The sequence below is a fragment of the Hippocampus bargibanti genome, linkage group LG01 (genome assembly GCF_051943395.1).
Source record: "Hippocampus bargibanti isolate YZ-2025 linkage group LG01, ASM5194339v1, whole genome shotgun sequence".
Classification (NCBI taxonomy): Eukaryota; Metazoa; Chordata; class Actinopteri; order Syngnathiformes; family Syngnathidae; genus Hippocampus; species Hippocampus bargibanti.
In genome coordinates, this window is record NC_142734.1 from 23,375,196 (window position 1) to 23,398,283 (window position 23,088).

Sequence of the window (23,088 nt, forward strand, 5' to 3'; positions counted from 1 at the left end):
AAACCTGAAATTTCAAACATTCAAGACATTGTGGTGAGAAAATAAATACAAATTGCTTTCATATTAACAACTGCGTGTAAAACGTTCAAGATTGAAATAATAGTGCTGGACAAAATTGGTGTGTCCAGAAGTTAAGTCGACAAATATCCAAGAAAAAAAAACACTCAATATGTTGAAATAAAGGCTTTTGTCTCTGTGTTGTATTGAAATGTGCCAGAAACAAGTGCACACGACACATATACATAAAAACAATAATAATAATAATAATAATACATTTAATTTCAAGCGCCTTTCAAAACACCCAAGGACACTTTACAATAAAAACAATAAAACAAATCACATAACAATAAAACCATAAGTAAAATGATACATAATAAAATAGCAGATTGAACTAGACATTGAAAGCAATTTTAAACAAATGGGTTTTGAGGTGGGACTTAAAAATAGGGAGTGAGTCAATAATACAGATGTTGGGTGGAAGTGAATTCCAGAGTTTGGGAGCAGAGCGGCTGAAAGCTCTGCATCCCATCGTGGTCAGACGGGCAGAGGGCACATAGAGGTGAAGGGAGGATGAGGATCTGAGGGACAGAGAGGGAACAGAGATTTGAAGCAGGTCAGAAAGATAGGGAGGGGCAAGGTTATGGATGGCTTTGAATATAAACAGAAGTATTTTGAATTCGATTCGATGTTTAACAGGTAGCCAGTGGAGTTGCTGGAGGACAGGGGTGATGTGGTGAAAGGAGGAGGTTCTAGTGATGATCCGGGCTGAAGAATTTTGGACGAGTTGGAGTTTATGGAGAAATTTCTGATTGATACCGAAGAGAAGTGAGTTGCAATAACCGATGCGGTGACGAGACAGTGGATAAGGATAGCAGCGGAGTGAGGGGTGAGCGAGGGACGGAGACAGTTAATATTACGGAGGTGGAAATAAGCAGACCGAGTTATGTTATTTATATGGGAGTGAAAAGATAGTGAGCTATCGAGGATGACACCCAGGCTCTTGACACACGAGGGGGACATGATTGAACTGTCAATGGTGAGAGAGAAACTGTTAGTTTTGTGGAGGGTGGATTTGGTAACGACAAGGAGAAGTTCAGTTTTTTCACTGTTAAGCTTGAGAAAGTTATGGAAAAGCCAGTATTTAATTTCTGAGAGGCAAAGTGAGAGGGATGAAGGTGGAAGAGAGGCGTCGGGTTTGCTGGAGAAGTAGAGTTGGGTGTCATCCGCAAAGCAGTGAAAGTGAATGCCATATTTACGGAAAATATTAGCAAGAGGAAGTAGGTAGATAACAAAGACAAATGGCCCCAGGACAGACCCTTGAGCCACACCAGAGGACACAGGAGAGGATGAACAATGCATTGTTCCAGCTGACAAACCTAACCTTAACTTAGTTTAGAACCTAACCTTACCTGCTTTTTGCGGACATTCTCATTAATTTATCAATGCGGTTTTTCATGAAATATTTAACTCACTTCCAAGTTCCCTCTTTCAATTATTCTGGTGAAGCATTAATAAAGTTCATGCATTTGTCTTTGCCTGGAACCTAAAGAGACCTGATGAAGTCCATCAAGGTTTTCTCCAGAGCGTGGATTTCTTCTTCTGTCCACTTTTTTACTTTCATTTTTACTTCTTCCTTCCCTATATAAAATGAGACAGTAAATGAATATTCTTCCAAAAGTTAAGGCACAGGCCAGTGCTGTCTAAAGACATCGTTGGTCTGTTTTGTAACAGTTTTGTAGTTTTTATACATCAAATGATAACACATTCACAAGCCACTAGATAACAGTTTACCTTCAGCGATCTTCACCAGCTCCGCGCTACCAGCCAATTTACCTATTAGTAGTAAAAACAGAATACATATATTGAGTTCTACAAAATCAGGAATATGTACTTCAGTGCTATGTTCACGGTGCAGGTCTGAATACAATTCAGATTGTTTTGGGTGGGATCAATTTATTTTGTAAGGGTTCACATTACATGAAGAAATGCTTATCTATTTACTACTGAAAAAACATGATTTTAAAGATTCCATTCCGATTTCTATACACACTCGAAGTTAACTTGAAGTTGTTCAATACTAAATATCCCAAAGAATATTATGAGGGGGAAGAGATATAGAGCATTTTTTTGTAGGCTAAATATACATTATGGTAATCAAAAACAAAAATAATGTATCATCATTCCCCTACCCATACAGTATCTAGTATATAGACCCCGACCAATGTTGCTTGTCAGATGGTAACTCAGTCATAAACCAAGAGAAAACATTTTACCTTTTGTTTGCTGTGGAGGAACAGGCACCTTCGTGACGAGCAGCATCTTCCCATCTGACCTGCCTGCACAAAAAACAGGTCTCTTGTTTCTATTTATAATTGTATTTTATTTATTGCATTCTATTTGTGATTGTATTTCATTTATTATTGTACCTATGCTTGTCTGTGACTGTAAAGTGTCGTGAGCTTTGAAAGGCGCTTAAAATGTAATGTATCATTATCATTATCATTATCATTATCATTATCATTAACATTATTGTAAATGTCACGTCATTTGAGGCTTGAGGGCAGGGCTCGAGTGACGAAAGGAGAGCGGGGAGGTTGGATCCAAAATACACGGCGAGACAGATACTCGTGAACAAAAGTCTTGACTGAGGCACGCATGAAAAAATGACAGCAGGGTGAGGTGAGTGAGAGAGATCGGTGACGGCAAACATGACGGCACGGAAGTAACACGGGTGGCTTTCAGAATGCTCCGACGGAGACGGTATTGTGCTATCGGCAAATATAGTCAGAAGGCACAATCAAGGGAATGACAAACAGCTGTGGGAACCCAGGTGCGTGAAGATGGGAGGGGCCGTCTCCAGGGAGCAGCGGGAGGGGCGGGGTGCGCCCAGGACGGCGACGAGATGTGACAGTAAATACAAATAAAACACAAGATATGTGTACCGTCTGTAATATACCCGACAGCAAACACATAACTGGATTTCGGGTGGGTACGTTGCTGTCTCAGCATCAGTGATTGCTTGTCCCTCCTCCCACTCTCCTTGTGCAAGATTCGATTAGATCACATTACATTACCCTTTATTAGACTCACATTGAAGAAATTCACAAGTATTGTTCTGAATTTACAATTATTTTCTGTGTCAACAATAATATATACTGACATGTATGACACCAATGGTCTACATTTTCGGAAAGGCATTGAACAAAACATATTTTGACCTAAAAAAAAATAAAGTCATATACATACCAGATGATTGTGGCGATGATGTATATGTAGGAGTACATTTTGTCATATATTTATCGTCCTCATCATCCGTGCCTGACATATCAGTGACAACACAGTTTTTCTGAGGAACAGAGGAAACACAGATAAAACTTCAGCTGGCAGAGAAAAAAAATGGGTGCAATTATTTCCTAAAAAAATGCAGACGTGTTCTTACCATGGGGATCAATGTTGATTTCATCCAAATTCTTGCCCTTAAACTGGGACAAACTTCCCGTTTCCAGAGCGATGAGTACCTTGCTCATTTTTGCAAGATGCAATGTTTCCTCCGGCAGCCAATAATAATGACGGTGCACTCTGATATCATGGCATAGGAAGTCTGCCAGCTCGTCCATTTAATTGTCTTTTAAATTGAGAACTTTGGACATTGTGGCCATGCGCTTTCTCAATTTTGTGGAAGACAATGTTTCCAGATTGATTGCCCCGCAGTTTAGGACTATCTGACGAATTACATCAGATCCTTTGAAGTACCTGGGAGCTTGTGGTCTAGCAAAAAAGAATTTGTTTTCATCCAGTATCCCACATTCATGACGAGTATTGGCAATTAACGTCATGGATGTCTGCACTTCAGGTGTAAGGAGAATGGGAACCTTTCGCCCTCGTTTACCTTGTATTTCAATTCTTTGGAATTGCCGACACAGTTTCCGCTCAAGGTCAGACAAAGCCAGCTCCACATCCGGATGTGTCGACGATGTATGTCTCAAAGTAAACGCAGTAAGTGGCATCTTGGAAACTTCCCATTCCCTTCTCCGGTTTAAAAGGATAATTTCGCAAAGTCTAACTTTTGCAAGTTCTCCCCAATGTTTCCTACTTGTGTCTTCTTTGAGTTTTGTTTGGTACACCTGTCTTTGGACCTCAAGATACTCGTGCATCTTTTTCATCTTCGGCAAAAGGCAGAAGTTGTGGAACATTACATTTTGCCTCACGCAGGTTTCTGAGGGCTTTTGAGGACACACATTCACTGGTGCCACAGATTTGTTTGAACACCCGTGCAATATTAATGGCGTCGTCATCACCTGAGATTAATCCTTCACATTCAATAATATTTGCAATTTTCCGGAGGTTGTGGCCTAACTTGCGTGCTAAGCCTTCTGCCACCTTCCTCACTGCTTCGATCAGATGAAGGAAATTTACTGGGATGAAGAAATCCACCATGTCTTTAATCTTTCCATTTTTGTTCCCCTGTAGAAGCAGTCGTCCTGTCTTGCTAAGTAGCAAATAAACTGCTATATATATATATATATATATATATATATATATATATATATATATATATATATATATATACAGTAAAGTCTCGTTATATTGATATTCAAGGGAGTCCGAAAAATATCGATATAACCGGGACTATCGATATATCCGACCCTGTTTGCATGTAATTTTCTCCGTGCGTGCATAGAAATAGCATCGATATAACCGGGACTATCGATATATCCGATATTGATATATCGATACTTTACGAGACTTTACTATATATATATATATATGTATATATATATATATATATATATATATATATATATATATATATATATATCGATAGTACTGCTTATTACGATACTATTTCTATGAACGCAAGGAGAAAATTTACATTCCGCAGGATCGGATATATCGATAGTTCGGTTATATCGATATTTTTTCCTGTTCGGTTCGAATTCTTGTTTCTCTTCTGGTTCGGTGTTCAACGAAGTTCAGTGATAAAAATATCAGTGACGATGATAGATGGTGAACAAAAAACTACTTTATTCTAGTGAGACAGAAAAAGCACTCCTATCGTCTAGACAGGAGCGAAGTCAGAGCACACGAACAAAGATAGGAACAAAGAGGGCAGAGCTCCCGCTCTGACTAGTTTTTGAACGTCCACAGCAGCGATCTGTTGTCCAATCAGTTACAGACAACTCAGTGTTGGCTGGACATAGACGGAAACTTGATACTCGTTACATCCTGCTTTCATACTAAATTGAACATGCAATAACATAATATGTACTAAACTAACATGGGATAACATAATACATTTACTAATGTGCATAAACACTCTATCATTTCCGACTCCTGAGAATATCGATATAACGAGACTTTACTGTATATATATATATATATATATATATATATATATATATATATATATATATATATATATATATATATATATATATATATATATATATATATACAATCCTCGTCTCATCCACCATGGGTGGTGTATGTCCCCCATATTTTTTAGCTCGGGTCCTTTACCAGAGGCCAGGAATCTTGAGGGTTCTGCGCAGTAGCCGTGCTGTTCCTAGCAGTGCGCTTTTCTGGACCGAGATATCTGATGTGGTTCCCGGGATCTTTTGCAACCACTCGTCTAGTTTGGGGGTCACTGGCCCGAGTGCTCCGACCACCACAGGCACCACTGTCACCTTTACCCTCCAGGCACTCTCCAGCTCCTCTCTGAGCCGTTGGATATATATATATGTCATTCGATTTATGAGACAACAAATCGAATGACATGCCGGCTCAGACGTCGCCCGGCAAAACAAGGTCTGCGTCAGGTGCTGGGGAACCAGAGCACCTTGATGAAAAATGGGCTACTGGAACAAAGCGGAGATGGACGAGATGTGATAACATGGCTCTGTTGGAATGCTACTACTCAAGGAACTCTAGTCAGAGGGGTTACATGCGGAGAATGGGGGCTGAATGGCTTCTTCGAAGCCCACAGTCACGGTTGACCACGAAACAACTAGTAGCTCAGTGTTCCAATATCCACAAACGGCAATTGCTATCACAACCTGAGATTGATGAGGTACAACACAAATTCTGAGGTGAAGGGCTCCAGCCTGCCACATCAGAGGAAGAGTTTCAACCAGAGATTGGGAGGCAAACCCCAATGAATGATGAGATTGGGAAGCCAGCCCGAATGAAGGAAATGCTGATCGAAGCAGCAAGTGACCTTAGAGATAAGATCATGGCATGAAATGAAAACTGGGCAACTAAGAAACCGATTAGAACGAAGTACCACCTGAAAGTCTCATGGAAACTGTGAATGCAGCACTGAGAACGATCCCGACCGGAACGATCACGGAAACCAATGAGCTGATATACGCTTCAGCATCAGTGATCCTAGAGATGCTTGGCTACAAGAGCAACCATGAGATCCACGAGATTCATTACCCACCATGGAAAATGACGGTTGGAGGCTAATATCAAGGTGACTCGGAAAGATGTGAGTCAATTGACGGAGACCCAGAGAGGTGTGAATAAAAGGCCAATACCCAAGAGGTACATGCAGATAACCATACCTGAAGCACTCGAAACTGCCAGACAAAGGCTCCAGGCCTTGTCCAGTCGCCTAAAGAGGTACACGAAAGAGAATGAGGCCAGAAGAATAAACAGGCTGTTCGTAACACAACCTGCGAAAGTGTACGCTCAGTGGCAGGGTTCTAACAGCAGGGCAGACCCTCCAAGGTTGGAAACTGAAAGATACTGGAAAGGCATATGGGAGAAGGAGGTCACACATAACTGCAGTGTACAATGGCTGGTGACTCTGAAAGAAGAGCACAGCAACCTCCATGAACAGAAGCCAGTTACCATCACAGCGGCAGACATAAAAGAAAGAGTCTCAGGTGTGAAAAACTGGACGGCACCAGGCCCGGATATGGTCCACACCTACTGGCTAAAGAAACTCACAGCACTCCACGAGCTCCTAGCACAGGGGTGGGCAAACTTTTTGACTCGCGGGCCGCATTGGGTTCTAAAATTTGACAGAGGGGCCGGGCCAGGAGCATTGGGAGGGAGTGTTTGGGCCGGAAATACTAAACCTAAAGCATTAAAGGACAACCGACGCCTCCCGACAAGTTATGTCCATAATTTATAAAATCACTTCAAATGACTTTGACTGAGCGTATTTTACAAAGATTCCACAGCATATAGCTATAGTTTACGTTCCAAGACTTGCGCTGAATATTCACTAAGTCTTGTTTTTGAGTTGATGACGATCCCCATGTGACGTCACGTTTGGACCGCCCCTGACCGAGAAAGCGACACAATGCATTTTGGGTACTTTGTTTGGTCTGAAAACTTCGTGTTGATGGGGAAATTAGAAGGAAAACACATAAATAACGCCATGGTGAATCGTTGTGTGTTGCACCAAGACAACTATTTGATATTCGCTGACACAAATTCCCAGCTGACAAATCAGCCCATTCCCAACGGAGCTTGGGCGCAATCTTCTGCATTTTCTGGGTGCTACATTGCTGTCATTGGCGACTCGAATTGATATGGGAGGACTCCTTGAATCAATTGCAAACATTTATGCTTTCCTCTTCAGAACTATTTGAATCATATTCATAACTGGATGAGTAACAAGAAAACATCTCCGAATCTGAAGCCATTGTTTTGATTCTCGAGCAAGGCAAGACGTCATGGCGTGACGTCACGAACAAAGGGGTGGGACCTTCTGAAACTGGCCATTTCCGGATTCATTTTGAAGTCATTTTTATTGGTGTTTTTCATTTAACCTAAAATATCAGCCTGCCTGTTTTGGGTATTATAGATGCTATAAAACGTTTTTATAATGTCAGTGGGAAACACAAAAAAATGGTGCCGGTTGTCCTTTAAATGTAGTGTGTACAAACATCATAGCACAGTAAGAACCCAATTTATTAACTGTCTTTCAAATGTGAAAAATATCCCTGATCAGTTAATAAATTTGTCTATATGGCGTTTACATACTATTTCGCAGATACTTGGAGGAGGAAATGGAAATAGATTAAAATAAAATATGCACTGTGATTCATCAAGATTGCGTCTGTTTTTAATAGGTTTTCATTGAAGGGGCAAAGTTAAAGAAATCAACATTTATTGAAAAATGGAATCACTTTCAACATTCAAAACATATTATTCCACAACGAAATATTCAAGCTCAATAATACCTACTTGTGTTAAATTCCGCCAAATCATAGATGGTTTGTCATGACCGCGCGCTCAACAAACTCCTCACTGACGCCCTCGCCTTCACGCGCAAACAACACACGTGTACCGTCGCCGAGCACACAGACATAGGCAACCTGCAGTGAAATTTGCATACTCGGCACGGCAGCCAATCAGAGGCATGCTGCTTCCTTCCGGACTTTCGCAAGCGTTATAAAGTTGTGCAATTGCATATCATTTTCCAAAATAGATGCACAGAACCTCAGCCCAGAAGAAAGATTCAATAGAAGCTAACAACATATGTGACGCTACAAAACGCAATTTTACATTAAACCGTGACTGTAAAGTGTACGTGAGACTCATGAAAGGGGCTGAGTGGCTCATTGGAAGCAATGAAAACGTTGCATTGTGCACCATAATGACAATCGACTACTGCAGCAAAATCAGCACATTTACCGTAAATTAAGCAAGGAAGCATTTGTAGTAGGTACAATGTTGACAATGTTTTTTAATGTAATTAGTTGTCTCATTGTGCTTCAGGTTGTGAAAGATGGGGCAGGCAACTTTTCAGTTATCTGCCCTGTTGTCCGCTAACTTTTTGTCATGAGTTTCAGACGCTGTTTTTACTATAATTTGGGCAGGTTCGGCGGGCCGGATTAAAAAGCCTAACGGGCCGTATGTGGCCCGCGGGCCGTAGTTTGCCCATGTCTGTCCTAGCGGCACAAATGAACCAGTTGCTGATGGATGGGACTCACCCAGGATGGCTAACCGAAGGGCGAACAATCCTGATCATGAAGGATTCCACAAAGGGTGCAGTTCCTTCCAGCTATCGGCCAATAACCTGTCTCTCCACAACATGGAAGCTCATGTCAGGCATCATTGCGGCTAAAATAAGTCGACACATGGATCAAAGCACACAAAGGCATTGGTAGAGATACTAGAGGTACCAAACATTAGACTTCAGGTCCCGACATACCAACCTTTGCACAGCCTGGATTGATTACAAGAAAGCATATGACTCGATGCCACACACATGGATCACTGAATGCTTGGAGTTGTATAAGGTCAACAGGACCCTGAGAGCCTTCGTTGCAAACTTGATGAGGATGTGAAAAACCACACTTGAAGCCAATGGCAAGCCACTAACGCAAGTGTCCATCAAACGTGGCATATACCAAGGTGATGCACTCTCCCCACTGCTGTTCTGCATAGGACTGAACCCCATCAGCCAGATAATCGCCAAGACAGGCTATGGATACCGCCTCAGAAATGAAGCTACGATCAGTCACCTCCTCTACATGGAGGACATAAAGCTGTATGCTAAGAGTGAAAAGGACATAGACTCCCTGATCCACACAACCAGGATCTACAGCAGTGATATCAGGATGTCATTCGGGCTGGAGAAATGTAGTCGGATGGTGACTAAGAGGGGCAAGGTAGTCCACACTGAAGGGGTCTAACATTGAAAACAGCTACAAGTACCTTGGTATACCACAGGCCAATCGCAACCTCGAACTAGCAACAAGGAAAGCGGCTATGACCAAATACCTCCAGCGGGTGAGGCAAGTCCTCAGAAGCCAGCTCAATGGCAAGAACAAGACCCGGGCAATAAACAGCTATGCCCTGCCAGTGATCAGATACCCTGCAGGAATAATAAGGTGGCCAAAGGAAGAGATTCAGACCACGGATGTTAAGACCTGAAAACTCCATGCATGGAGGGTTCCATCCCAAATCCAGCACCCTGAGACTGTACACAAGCCGTAAGGAAGGAGGCCGGGGACTAGTGAGTGTGAGAGCCACTGTCCAGGATGAAACATCCAAGCTCCATGAATACATCAAAGAGAAGGCTCCAACGGATGATGTACTCAGAGAATGTCTCAGTCAATGGGGAACAGAGGATGAGGTGCTGGAAGAGGGACAATCATGGGAGGAAAAGCCCCTACACGGGATGTGCCACCGAACCATAACTGAAGTGGCTGATCTCAAGAAGTCCTATCAGTGGCTAGAGAGGGCTGGCCTAAAGGACAGCACAGAGGCACTCATCCTTGCTGCTCAAGAGCAGGCCCTGAACACCAGAGCCATAGAGGCAGGGATATACCACACCAGGCAAGACCCAAAGTGTAGGTTGTGCAAAGAGGCACCTGAGACAATCCAACACATAACTGCAGGGTGTAAGATGCTGGCAGGGAAAGCCTACATGGAGCGCCATAACCAGGTGGCTGGCATAGTCTACCGAAACATCTGTGCGGAGTATGGACTGGAAACCCCAAGGTCAAAATGGGAAACGCCTCCCAAGGTAGTAGAGAATGACCGAGCAAAGATCCTGTGGGACTTCCAGATACAGACTGACAAGATGGTAATGGCCAACCAACCAGATATCGTGGTCATAGATAAAGGGGAAAGGAAAGCCGTTGTCGTGGATGTAACGGCCCCAAGTGATGGAAACATCAGAAAGAAGGAACATGAGAAAATCGAGAAATACCAAGGGCTCAGAGAGGAGCTGGAGAGAGCCTGGAAGGTAAAGGTCACAGTCGTGCCTGTGGTGGTCGGAGCACTCGGGGCAGTGACCCCCAAACTCGACGAGTGGTTGGTTGCAACCCATCCCAGGAACAACATCAGATATCTCGGTCCAGAAATGTGTAGTGCTGGGAACAGGACGGATACTGCGCAGAACCCTCAGGCTTGCTGGCCTCTGGTAGAGGACCCGAGCTAAAATGGGGGACAGACACCACCATGGGGTGAGACGAGGATTTATATATATATATATATATATATATATATATATGTATATAGATAGATAGATAGATAGATAGATAGATAGATAGATAGATAGATAGATAGATAGATAGATAGATAGATATCTTTTTTTTACAAAACCAATGGAAGTCCCCCTATGGACCACACTCACACACACGCGCACACAAACACATGCGCATGTGCACACACACTGGGATACACACACACACTAGTATGTTAATTCTTATGAAGTGAATAGTGGTTGAGGCTCGATCTTTAGCATGGAAGCTAAACGTTTGTGCTAGTGCGCACGCTTCATGAAAGCCTCAATTGCTATGACAACAACCTTGAGGTCCTTCGCTGTCCAACATCCTCTTCTGCTTATCATTCTCTGTGGAATTCATATCAGGTCTTTTTTTGTGTAATTGACGCACACTTGGGCTGTGTGGCAGATGTCAAGTCACGCTGGAAAATACCAGTGCCTACAAGCCGTTGTATTGGACTGGTGTCACTCGGGTTGATGCCAGACAAAATATGATCCCAAACCCGCACCTGGGGTTATGCATAGATCAGGGGTGTCAAATTCTGGTCATGGAAGGCCACCGTCCTGCATGTTTTCCAAGTCTCCCTGTTGCATCACACCTGATTGAAGTGATGAGATCATCAACATGATCTGCGAAAGTTTGACATTGAGCCTGTTCCCTTGAATCAGGTGCGTTGCAACAGGGAGACTTGGAAAACATGTAGGGTGGTGGCCCCTCGAGGACCTGAGTTTGACACCGGTGGCATAGACAGAGTCCAACAGACTGGAGGACCGGCAGGCCCCTGCAACTCCTGCCAGAAGAAGGTCATCATGGGTATCCTCATGCCACTGGAATCTCACCTGGGAGGAGTGAAGATGGTGGGTGTTGGGGTAATTCGCCATACAAACATCTCTAAACATCGCTCTGTAATCTTTGTTTACATTTTAAACTTCCTGATACGTCATATCCTGCCTTCCTTTACATTATGTCGCATTTTCATTGCGTCACATCCTGTCGCGTCATATACTATGCGCCGCATAAATACTCCTGCAGCCCGTTTTTCTCTCTCTCTCGTCATGCTCCCTCCTTGGCCGACACCGCGATGCCTCCGCGCTCTCCCAAATTAAATCAACTTTCTGTTCAAGACCTGGCTCCCTGATGATTTAACCATCCATCTCCATCAACACCCGTAGAAGCAATGAACCAAAGACGAACGATAAAAATAATCCAACATTCTGGTGCCGAAACCGGGTCCGAAGCGGTTGGGGGGTGCCTACATCCGTGTTTCTGTCGACAAGAGACAAAAGCTACTAGCTTTTGGTGGCGTTCCCTCGGCGAGGCCTGCTTGTTGACTGAGGCTACGAGAGACAAAGACATGGTGGAAGCGCCTCTTCATTCTGACCTGACCACACGGTTAAGTTTTCACGGGTGAGTGCCGCTAGCATGCTGCTATGTTGGGTGAATGTGGAATCCTTTGTGGCCAGAAGGATTTCTATGCGCGTAATCCACGTATCGAGGGCTGGTAACGCGACTTTGTTGGAAGTTATCATCTGATTATAGCCCGGTTCAAATTATGGGTTCTATTTCTAATGATCGGGCCAAGGCGGGTCTCCATTAAGTCGGGCCTAATGCGTATGACGTACTATACGCGCGACTGATCGGTGCCACTACGGATCGAGTAATGTCTGGTTACCGCGCCGCTGCCTGACGTAGTGTAAGACCAGTAGAATGCTAATGATAATATTCACAAGGGGTGGATTTTTGGGATTCACTGTGCGCGAGGGCCGGAAGTGAAATTGGGAAATTGAGAGATTTTTTAATTTCACTCTGGACGTTTATTGTTTTAAATAGCTGCAGCTGGAATGGTTGTCGACAAGAGACAAAAGCTCCTAGCTTTTGGTGGCGTCTGCTTGTGGGTTGCTCATAAGAGACGAGGTGTCGTTCCCTCGGCGATGCCTGCTTGTTGACTGGAGATATCGTGGATTACCGTAATTTCAATTCATTCACCAACACTAGCACATGGTCAACAATGCTAACCGTTGCTACGGGGTTTCCCAGGGAGTTTCATTGTCCAGGGGGGCAGAGGGTGGTCGGCTGGAGGAGGGGGGCGTTTGGGGGAGCAGTCTTTGTGTGTTTTTTTGTCTTCCCTTTTCGTGTTTTGTCTTTCGTCTTTTTGTGCATGCATTGTGTGTTTTTATCTATTGTTGTGTATGTACATCCGTTGTCTAAACTTCGCTAAGGAAAAAAAAAGAGGGGGTGGGTGGTCTGCCAGCAAAGAATGCGGACAGACCACCTCCCCATCCTTCTTTCTCTATCCGTAGGAGGGGGGTGGGTGGTCTGCCCGCAAGGAATGCGGACAGACCACCTCCTCCCATCCTCCTTTCTCTACCCGTAAGAGAGGGGTAGGGTAGGGGTAGAGGGGTGAATTCACAACCACATTCTGAGATCGGCAAATTGATTCATTTGCGAATACGTTAATAAACGAAAATAAAATTAATAAAGGGTTGCGTTAACATTCACAAACATGTGTATAAAAGGCATTCTTTCTGCCGTATGTGATTCTGTCGCGAAGCCTCTCTTCTCCACAGGACCGAGGCTGCCTTGTCATTACAAGAGAACTCGACCGGGTGCCATGGAGTCTGCTATCCTGTCTCATCCATGACCTATCCAACCATGCAGCGAGGAGACTTTCACCTGCGCTCGACGTCCTGACATAACACTGTTTCTTTTTTCCACAGCTTTTTGACGAATGCCGTCTACTTGAAACAAAAACTGAATTAAATAGGCAAGCAAATTACACTGAGTGAACAAATAAATAAGACAGAGGACAAATGAATAAGACAGAAGCCGAACTACAGTGAATTTGTAAAATTATCAGCATTGAAATTGTGCCACATTGTTCTCAAGAGCGATTTGAACATTGGCCGTTTGCGTTTTCGAGTTATTTATGACTGCTGGGATCTGTTTGGGGCCCACTGTGTGTCAAAAACTGTGGGATGCACAAGCCATTTGCATCCACTGTGATTTTCTAGGAAGATGCTACTGTAAAACAGTATCATTCGAACTGAATTTTGATTCTTGGTGTCTTTGGAAACAAAGTTTAATCTCTGCTTCAATTGTCATAGGAGATCCAACAAAGGAGAGACCGCAACGGCTGGTGGGATGCACCTGCAGATCTAGAGTTGGCACACCCACCTTATGATTTGGGATCGATGACAAAGCCCATATTGAGAATAGTTTTGATTTCCAAAAGCATAATGTGTGGCATTTATTGTAATGCATGACAATTTTTATTGCACGTATTTCTCATCCAACCATCTGGCGAGCAACAAATTGTTACAATTAGGCTTGATTGAATGAAAAGTATTTCACGTTGGAGATGCGATGGAGGAAATCCAACGTTTATTAAGACAGCATGCAGATGCTAATTTATCTTCTGGTTGCCTTTGCGTACAGTGATGACATTTGTCAGTTCAAAAGTAGTTTATAGTTACGACTAAAAGTGCAGGATAACCTGTCAAGATCGATATGATTGCGAATTATTATTATTATTATGAATTGACTGCAGTGCATATTAAAGGAATTTCTCGCCGGGAAGAATGAAATTGGCAAATTAGTTGAGTGGACACCGATGTCAGCCAGAGATTCAGGAGAAATCAGATATATTGTGTAAGGCTTCCGCGCTAACAAGCTTCTTTCAGAATTGGGAGAAGGAGATCCTTCAGAAGGGGAGGACTCATGCGGAATCCGTGCCAGGGTGGCCGCAGGTGAAGCTGAGTTGCGCGAATGGATGTCCTATGCAGGAGCGAAACTGACTGTCAACTGGTGCCCTCCAACTGAATGACAAAAGGCGAGTATGATGACCATTGACACAGATCGCCATAATATTGACGACCATGTCAACTTGTGCAAATTGTAGAAGGCTGTCCTCCACCCATACAATTTGGCGACATGCAAATGTCCACCAAAAACACATTTTTGCAGAGATGATTTGCTTGGGTGCCAGCAGAGGAGTAACAGCAGGAGAAGCTGTGCTCAATCTACAAAATTTTCGTGGTACACGCTACATGAATTGGGAAATGAATCTCATGCAGGTGTTGAGAGACATGCCAAAATTTGGCCTCCAAAATTTTTGACCAATGATTGACAAACAGTTTTATGCAAATTGATGATCTGTGCAATGTCAAAGACGGATCGTGTTCCGCGCAAACACGTTCCAAATTAGCAAATTGAGACTTTTCATGTCTCAACAGGGGGGGAGTGGCAATAGCTTAGATCATCATTCCCAAAATTTTCACTTTTGGTAGTGAGTGATGTTGGCTGCAACGTCATTCCCCAAGAAAGTGGTGCCCTCCAGAAATGCAGACTCACTAACAACTAACATACACTAACCAACTAACATCTAACAATAACAATGTCTGCCATTTCTGTGAGAGAATGCATTGCAGAGCCTAAACGATGAGACCGATTCTGATAGGGAAACAAACCCCAAGAAAGTGTGATGTGCAGAATGAAACCATCCTTTCGACATGTGACCTGGCATAAATCTTCTTTTGTTCTCCACAGGACGGAGCTGCGGTCTGAAGAAGATGACGTGGGCCACGCCAAAGTGGAATGGACCGTTGCGGAGCTGCTAGCCGTCTTAGCAGCTACAAGCTTCGTCTGGACTCGCGAGGACACCACACCGTTCATCAAGAAGATTCCCGATGCACATCACTGGAGCCGACAGATCATACACCTTTTCCCATTCACCAGCTCATCCGTACCACACCCTAGGGCCTGCTTGCGACAAATGCTACAAACAATTTTGTTCCTACTCGTCATCCTTGTGATCACCATCCAGGATGCCATGGAGATTTGACTATTGTAGCTAGCGAATGACATGACTTTGATTTGAGAATGTTTCCATTGTGATTGTTCTATTTTGTGATTTTCTTTTTTCTTCTTTCTGTTCACCTCTACCGATGTTAAAAATGTTCGTCGGGGGGAGATGTTGGGGTAATTCGCCATACAAACATCTCTAAACATCGCTCTGTAATCTTTGTTTACATTTTAAACTTCCTGATATGTCATATCCTGCCTTCCTTTACATTATGTCACATTTTCATTACGTCACATCCTGTCGCGTCATATACTATGCGCCGCATAAATACTCCTGCAGCCCGTTTTTTTCTCTCTCTCGTAATGCTCCCTCCTCGGCCAACACCGCGATGCCTCCGCGCTCTCTCAAATTAAATCAAATTTCTGTTCAAGACCTGGCTCCCTGATGATTTAACCATCCATCAACCATCCATCCATCCATCCATCCATCTTCATCAACACCCATAGAAGCAATGAACCAAGGGCGAACGATAAAAATAATCCAACAGTGGGAGTGAGGACTGTGCACCCACACCCTCACCTTAATCTATACCAGTGGTTCTTAAAGCGGGTTGGATCGAACCCTAGGGGTGAGTCGGTCTCAGGGGTTCGGTGGATCCTCCGACGCACAGGTCCACCCCTCAGTTTAGTCTGCAGTTAGTGGGCACAGTTATTGAAAGAAGGGTTTGATGAATGACCATATGAAAATAGTGGGCTTCGGTACAAGATTAACAACCACTGCGTCTAGTGTATGGTGTCTGTCATGAAAGCCTTCCATCGCCACGACAAGAAGTACTTGTGCGCAGAGTACAGTAAATACGAGTTGTAGCCCTAAATCGCATCTCTAGGCCAGGTGAAACCCTAACCCTTAACCCTAACCCTGAACCCTGAACCCCTATTCTCTACGCCAGTAATTTTCAACCACTGTGCCGCGGCACACTAGTGTGCCATGAGAGATCGTCATGTGTGCCGTGAAAAACTATCCAATGCTCCTTTTTCAAATGTAAAACTTTACATACATGTATTAATCATTTTCTGCCAATATTATGTAATTGTCCTGTGTCCGTGCTGAAAAGACTGGGAGGGTGATTTAATATTTGTCCGTGTGGCAACATATCACTGATTGCCTATTTCCTGCAAGATGGTTTGTGGTGTGCCGCAAAGAAATTACAATGTAAAAAAAACGCCCTGGTTCAAAAAAGGTTGAAAAACACTGCCCTACGTCCTGGTAACACTCAGATGAGTCCCTAACCCTTTCCTACTTCTCTTCAAAGGCTCTCTCTAGTGCAACGATTCTTAAAGGGGGTTGGTTCAAACCCTAGGGGTTCGGTGAGTCGGTCTCAGGGGTTCGCTGGATCCTCCACCGCAGAGGTCCCCCCCTCAGTTTAGTCTGCAGTTAGTGGGCGCAGTTATTGAAAGAAGGGTTCGATGAATGAGTATTTGAAACTGGTGGGCTTCAGTGCCTCCAACAAGATTAACAACCACTGATCTCTACCTTTGCGCCAGCTTCTTGCCCCAATCCTACCCCATCCCCTCAACCTCCCTTGGAGTAAGCATCAACATCATTTATGCTAGATATGTCACTTGTATTGGCTATGAAACCGTGTGCAATTTTCATGACCTAAACCAAAATCCTCAAATCAAAACATTGAGTGAATTGCATGAACTTCAATTCCTCCACTCTTGAACTTGTCAGCGTTTCTGTGGGTTGATTTATGTGTGCCTTGCGTTTGACTCACCGGCTGTTTTGCGACTGCATATGCGTTGCAGGTGAAAGCCCACGCTTGAGCTCAATGAGTCTGTCAGTGAGGAAGGAAGAGGCCAAACATACAAGTCATGGAGGTGAAAGGACAACTTGTTTCAGCACCTGGTAGGAGAACGTCTGTCTAGGCTCTCCGTCGTACAGGAGTGGTCCATCGAGGAAAGGTTTTCTTCAGCCGCCGTCTGTACTTCTTCTAAGGTGTTTGACGTTCTGCTCCTCATCCAAAGAGCTTTGTCAGCAAATTCAAGTTGTGCTGGGAACTTTGGCCCCATATACAGTATATCCCTAATAGACAGATGTAGCCATGCCATACCCCTGCTCTGATAGATCCCTGTGCCAGACCTCTGCCATTCTCGGCCCCTGCCTCAGGTTTGGGGAGAAGTGGGCCACTCCCTGAAGCCAATCTGACGACCTTGGCCGATTAGATATAATCAGATAGAACAAAACACCGTCCGACACCTAGAAAGAAGTACAGATGATGGCTGAAGAAACCTTTTCCTCGATCCACCTGGTCGGAAACAACTTGTGCATGTTCATGTATTTGTGGTGTGTGTTATGAACTGTTTTATGTGTGCTAGACTTAAACTAGACTGTTGAAGAATGTAGCCTTGCTATGAGAAAAAAAAGAAAGTAGCGCTAAGTTTTTTCTCCACTTCCCCCTTGAGGGATGAACAGCCCCCAGGGGTCTTCTTCGTGCCTTCCACCTGGAGAAAGTCCTTGGAAGCTGTCAAGCTACCCTCAGAAGAAACTCTCGTGATCATAGATAACGGGCAGAGGAAAGGTGTAGGTTATAGAGAGGCACCTGAGACAATCCAACACATAACTGCAGGGTGTAAGAAAGCCTACATGGGGCGCCATAATCAGGTGGCTGGCATAGTCTGCGGAAACATCCGTGCAGAGTATCCTGTGGGACTTCCAGATAGAGACTGACAAGATGGTCATCACCATCCATCCATTTTCCATACCGTGGAAATGTCATGATCATAGATAAAGGGCAGAGGAAAGCCGTTGTCATGGATGTAGTGGTCGTGAGTGACGGAAACATCAGAAAGGAGGAACACGAGAAACTAGAGAAATCACAAGAGCGAAGAGAGGAGCTAGAGAGAGCCCAGAAGGTGGTGGTCGGAGCACTCTGGGCAGTGATCCCCAAACTAGATGAGTATTTGAAACAGATACCAGGAACAACATCAGATATCTCGGTGCAGAAAATCGCACTGCTGAGAACAGCACGAAGACTGCGCAGAGGCCTCAAGCTTCCTGGCCTCTGATAGAAGACCCGAGCTAAGATGGGGGACGGACACCACCCAAGGGATGAGATGAGGATTATATATATATAAAAATAAAGAGGGGCTACACGTATATCAAAAACAATGGACATATATATATATATATATATATATATATATATATATATATATATATATATATATATATATATATATATATATATATATATATATATATATATATATTATATATATGTCCATTGTTTTTGATACGTTGTTTGTACGTGTAGCCCCTCTCACATTTTGGGACAGGAAGCAGAAGGAAGACATGTTGGCTCTCCAAGAGAAGCGACGGAGCCTGCAGGCACTGATCACTGTCCGACTGGCTGAGCTGAGGCACGTGTGTCTGCAGGAGGCGGTGAGTACTATGACATGAACTGGCTCGCATCACCGTATCCCTTGTTAGCATGGTGATCGTGAACGCTCCATCTCTTGGTTCAGGAGCTGACTGGAACGCTGCCCAGTGACTTCCCCCTCGCAACAGGGGACAAACTCCCCTGTGTGAGACACAGAGGAGGAATGTCCCGAGAAGTCAACAGGAAGTACAGAGTCAAGGTGATGATGCAGTCGCCATTTCCTATCACGCTGCTGGTTAGATGTAGCCCACACACAATTAGAAGACTAAATGTCCATGCACTTTGTATTTCATACCAATCTTGTCGGTGGATCTTCGACGGCAGAGGATCCACCGAACCCCTAAGACCAACTCACCGAAGACCCTAGGTAACTGGTTCTTAACCTGGGTTCGATCGAACCCTTGGGTTTCGGTGAGTCGGTCTGAGGGGTTCGGCAGAGGCTCCGCCGACACACTTCTGTTAATTACGGAAACAGTCGTCCGGCCCCAGAGGTCGTGTTGTCGGTTGTTATGTCAGTTTAGCAATCGGTAGAGCTCCCGGATGAAACTGAGAAATTCCACAGGAAATTGTGTGGGCAGTATAGAGTCAGAATCTTACCAAATCTGAAAAATGAATACAGAGAGAGAAGAAGAGAGGCCAGCTAGACTGCTGCTGCTTCCCCCATTCACAACGAATGAACAGGCTAGCCAGTAGCTAGCAGTAATCAATGTGTGACTAGGGCCTAAGGTTCGATCGAACGCACTTTAAGAATCACTAGGCCTTACCTACTTATGCATACTACAGCGAACCCTTGCTTATCACGGTTAATGGGGATAGAGACCACTCGCGACAGATGAAGTATAATTTCCAATAACCTAGTACAGTGGGGCCTCAGTTTACGAACACCTTGCCTTAAGAAATTTTCGGTTTACGAACGTAAAATTTATGAAAATTAACCTTGGATTAAGCACTACTTTTCGGGATACAGACCCACCACGGCTGGCGGAGTAATCTTGCGCGGAAGTACACTAAAGCACACGGCCGATCAGCACCCCAGCCGGCCTACCTTTCTTTCTCTGAATGCACACGACGATCTTCTTCAATGATTCATAACGAATACCTTTGCTGTTATGGGACCAAAAAAGACCCCACCACAGGCTCGTTCTTGTGTAAATAGGCAATCACATGTTAAACTTGGCTTCACAAGCAGACTTGAAAGGGTTAATCCAATCAACCGGCAAGTGGGTGTGGCTGTGGAGATAGATGCTGTCTGAACCTGGTGGCTCTTGTTAGCCAAGGGAGACACACCGCCGGTGAGTTGCATTCCACCGAACAGTCGTGTTCAGCCGAAGAAGACACACACAAAAATTACAGTCGAGGAGAAGGAGATCATTGAGAAACACGAACGAGGTGTGCGTTTGTCTGATTTAGCGGCTTAGCGGATATGCTAAGTCCACCATAGCTTCCATCCTTCGCAACAAAGCTTTACACAGAGGCTTTATTTACTCGATGCTTTCACGTGACTGACACCGAACTTGTCACGTGCGAATTGACAGCTGGGGCTGGGCCGCCACTCCCGACCTCCACCAGCTGCTATCAGTCCCCTAATAACGAACACTGGGATATTTATACGACTCGCTGTCACCTCACCAGTAATTACGAGCACAACAGTACGCTTCGACCGAGGTGATTATTAGCCGTGATCGCGTAACTTTGTTGCTTTCCGGGATCGCGAGCGTTTGCACCCCCGTGTGCCATTTCATTTTGCCTAGCTTGGTAGGCTGGACGGATCGCCCCAGCCCGCCTTCTTGTGTCGCGTTATTCCGGGTCCGTGGAATCATCAGACCGGCGCCTTTTGTTGTAATAAAATATCTGCCAGCACCTATGGGACTCAAAGTGGATGCAGATGACATCGATGAGCTTGTTCCTGACCATAATGAGGTCCTCAACACAGAGGATTTGATTTGGAGTTGGTATCTGAGGGCGAGGTGGAGGAGATGGCTGCAACATCAAGTGAGAGAATCAAGGCAATGTTGGATAAGTGGAATGATGTGCAGGCTTTTTATTGAACAGTTCCATCGAGAAAAGACTGTGGCTATGAAAATTATCAACATGATGAATGATAATGTGATGCCTCAGTTTCGTAAGACCTTACAAGTCAGAAAGCAACAGGTGTCAATAAAGAGCCATCAACGACCATCACACAGGTAAATAAAGTGACTGTATTATACAGTGCAGTGTATTTCTTTCATTACAATACAATAGCACATTTATTATACATAGAATAAGGTATATTGTGTGTAGTTTTAAGGCTTATTTAGTTGAAAATTATATTTTATGGAGACCTGGGAACAGATTATTCTTATTTTAATGGTTTCCTATGGGAAATTAATTTTTGGGAGACACGCTTTTTGCCTTACACACTCTGTGTGTAAGGCAAAAATATGTAAACAGTATTTTGCTCCCCGAACCTTAGAGCAGGGACCCAGCAGAGCAGGGGATGGGCACAGGGACCTATCAGAGCAGAGGTCTCGCACAGCCACCTCTTTCCATGAGGGATACAGGGCCAGGGTTAACAGCACAACTTTAGTTCGCTGACGAAGCTCTTAGGATGAGGAACCAAATGTCCGACACTTCAAAGAAGTCCAGATGACGACTCAAGAAACTTCTTCCTCAACACATATTTGAGTCAACTCCACGGATGACGACTGACACTTCAGCCATATTGCATGTGTCACGGCATTGTGGCATAAGCCGCAGGGTTGAAAGCTTGTGAAAAAAGTCGCGGCTTATAGTCCGGAAATGACGCTATTGGCCAGAAGCAATGTGACATACTAGTCGACAACTTTTGGATGGACAAGATTTTACAGGACTATTTCCTTTCTGTGAACTCTTCTGTGGTTGTGCAGGAAGAAGATGGTTGGAGTAAAAAGATGGCATTTGGTGGCACACAGAGAAAAGACAATGACCCTGAACAGAACACAGAAGTGCGACACGCCAAGATGACCATGCACAGAGGCTGCCATACTGGTAATTCACATAAACTCACGGTTGAGGGATCGCTGTCGTTTATCCTGACCGATAGAATCTCCAGCACTAGACACTTTGAGGCGCTCAAAGACATCGGCATCATTTCACACTTGTTTTACAGTGATACCTCGGTTTACGAACGCCTTAGCTCACAAACCTTTCACCTTGGGGAACATTAAATTCACGAGAATACGATCTTGGCATACGAACTAGTTTTCGGCGGACAAACCAAACCACACGGCGCCACGGTGGCTGGCGGCCTAGTTATCTGTGAATGAACACCAAACCATACGGTCAAACAGTGCCAGGGTGGCTGGCGGACTAGTTTTCCACACCCCTTTGAGTGCAGATGTGGTTTGCTATCAAGTGGAGTACTTTTGCAATTATGGGACCAAAAAGACCCCATCACAGGCTCGTCTTCAGCTGAAGAGGGCACAAAAAAATGTGCGTTTGGAGGACATCCCACTACCAGTACGCTAAGTCGACCACTGCTACGTGTGGCTAAGGGTGTTTCTGTGTTGTCTAAGCAACGGTACTTCGAAGAGATTAGGTACATGTTGTGTAGTTTTGAGGCTTATTTAGTAGAAAATTATGTTTTATGGGGGATGATAGAGATTAGACAGAAGAAGAAGATGTCGCGCCCAGGGCGGCGACGAGATGTGACAGAAGCTATCATATTTAAAAGTCCCATGCTTCGTTTGCCACCGAACAAGAGGCCCACAATGAAAGCACAGCAAACCTGGGTCAATCTGAGGTCAACAGACACACCCTGTTAACCCGTTATCTAAATGTAGGAGATCTGGCCTTGGACAGAATTGAGTACCTGGTCAACTCCTTCACAGGAGTAATTTAAGACTTGT

At 44.3% G+C, this 23,088-nt stretch overlaps 1 protein-coding gene and 1 long non-coding RNA gene across 4 annotated transcripts in view; one reads left to right on the forward strand and one right to left on the reverse strand.

The window, feature by feature from the left end:
- The window catches only part of LOC148903526 (uncharacterized), a 31,559-nt gene that overhangs the window by 4,008 nt on the left and 4,463 nt on the right, over positions 1-23,088 (forward strand). For 2 of the 3 annotated variants that reach the window (XM_089004301.1, XM_089004309.1), the window contains exons 2-5: positions 17,586-17,685; positions 19,116-19,221; positions 19,305-19,418; positions 22,108-22,228. In XM_089004301.1, the coding sequence (XP_088860427.1) occupies positions 17,609-17,685; positions 19,116-19,221; positions 19,305-19,418; positions 22,108-22,228 (418 nt within the window). In that variant the 5' untranslated portion in view covers positions 17,586-17,608. Of the gene's footprint in view, positions 1-17,585; positions 17,686-19,093; positions 19,222-19,304; positions 19,419-22,107; positions 22,229-23,088 lie in introns of all 3 variants that reach the window. The other variant, XM_089004311.1, reaches the window with a different exon arrangement.
- On the reverse strand, positions 216-4,423 carry LOC148903527 (uncharacterized). The gene is made up of 4 exons (XR_016115433.1): positions 3,247-4,423; positions 2,274-2,336; positions 1,792-1,833; positions 216-1,638 (listed from the first exon to the last, which is right to left on the reverse strand). It is a non-coding gene; the product is annotated as an uncharacterized LOC148903527 (long non-coding RNA).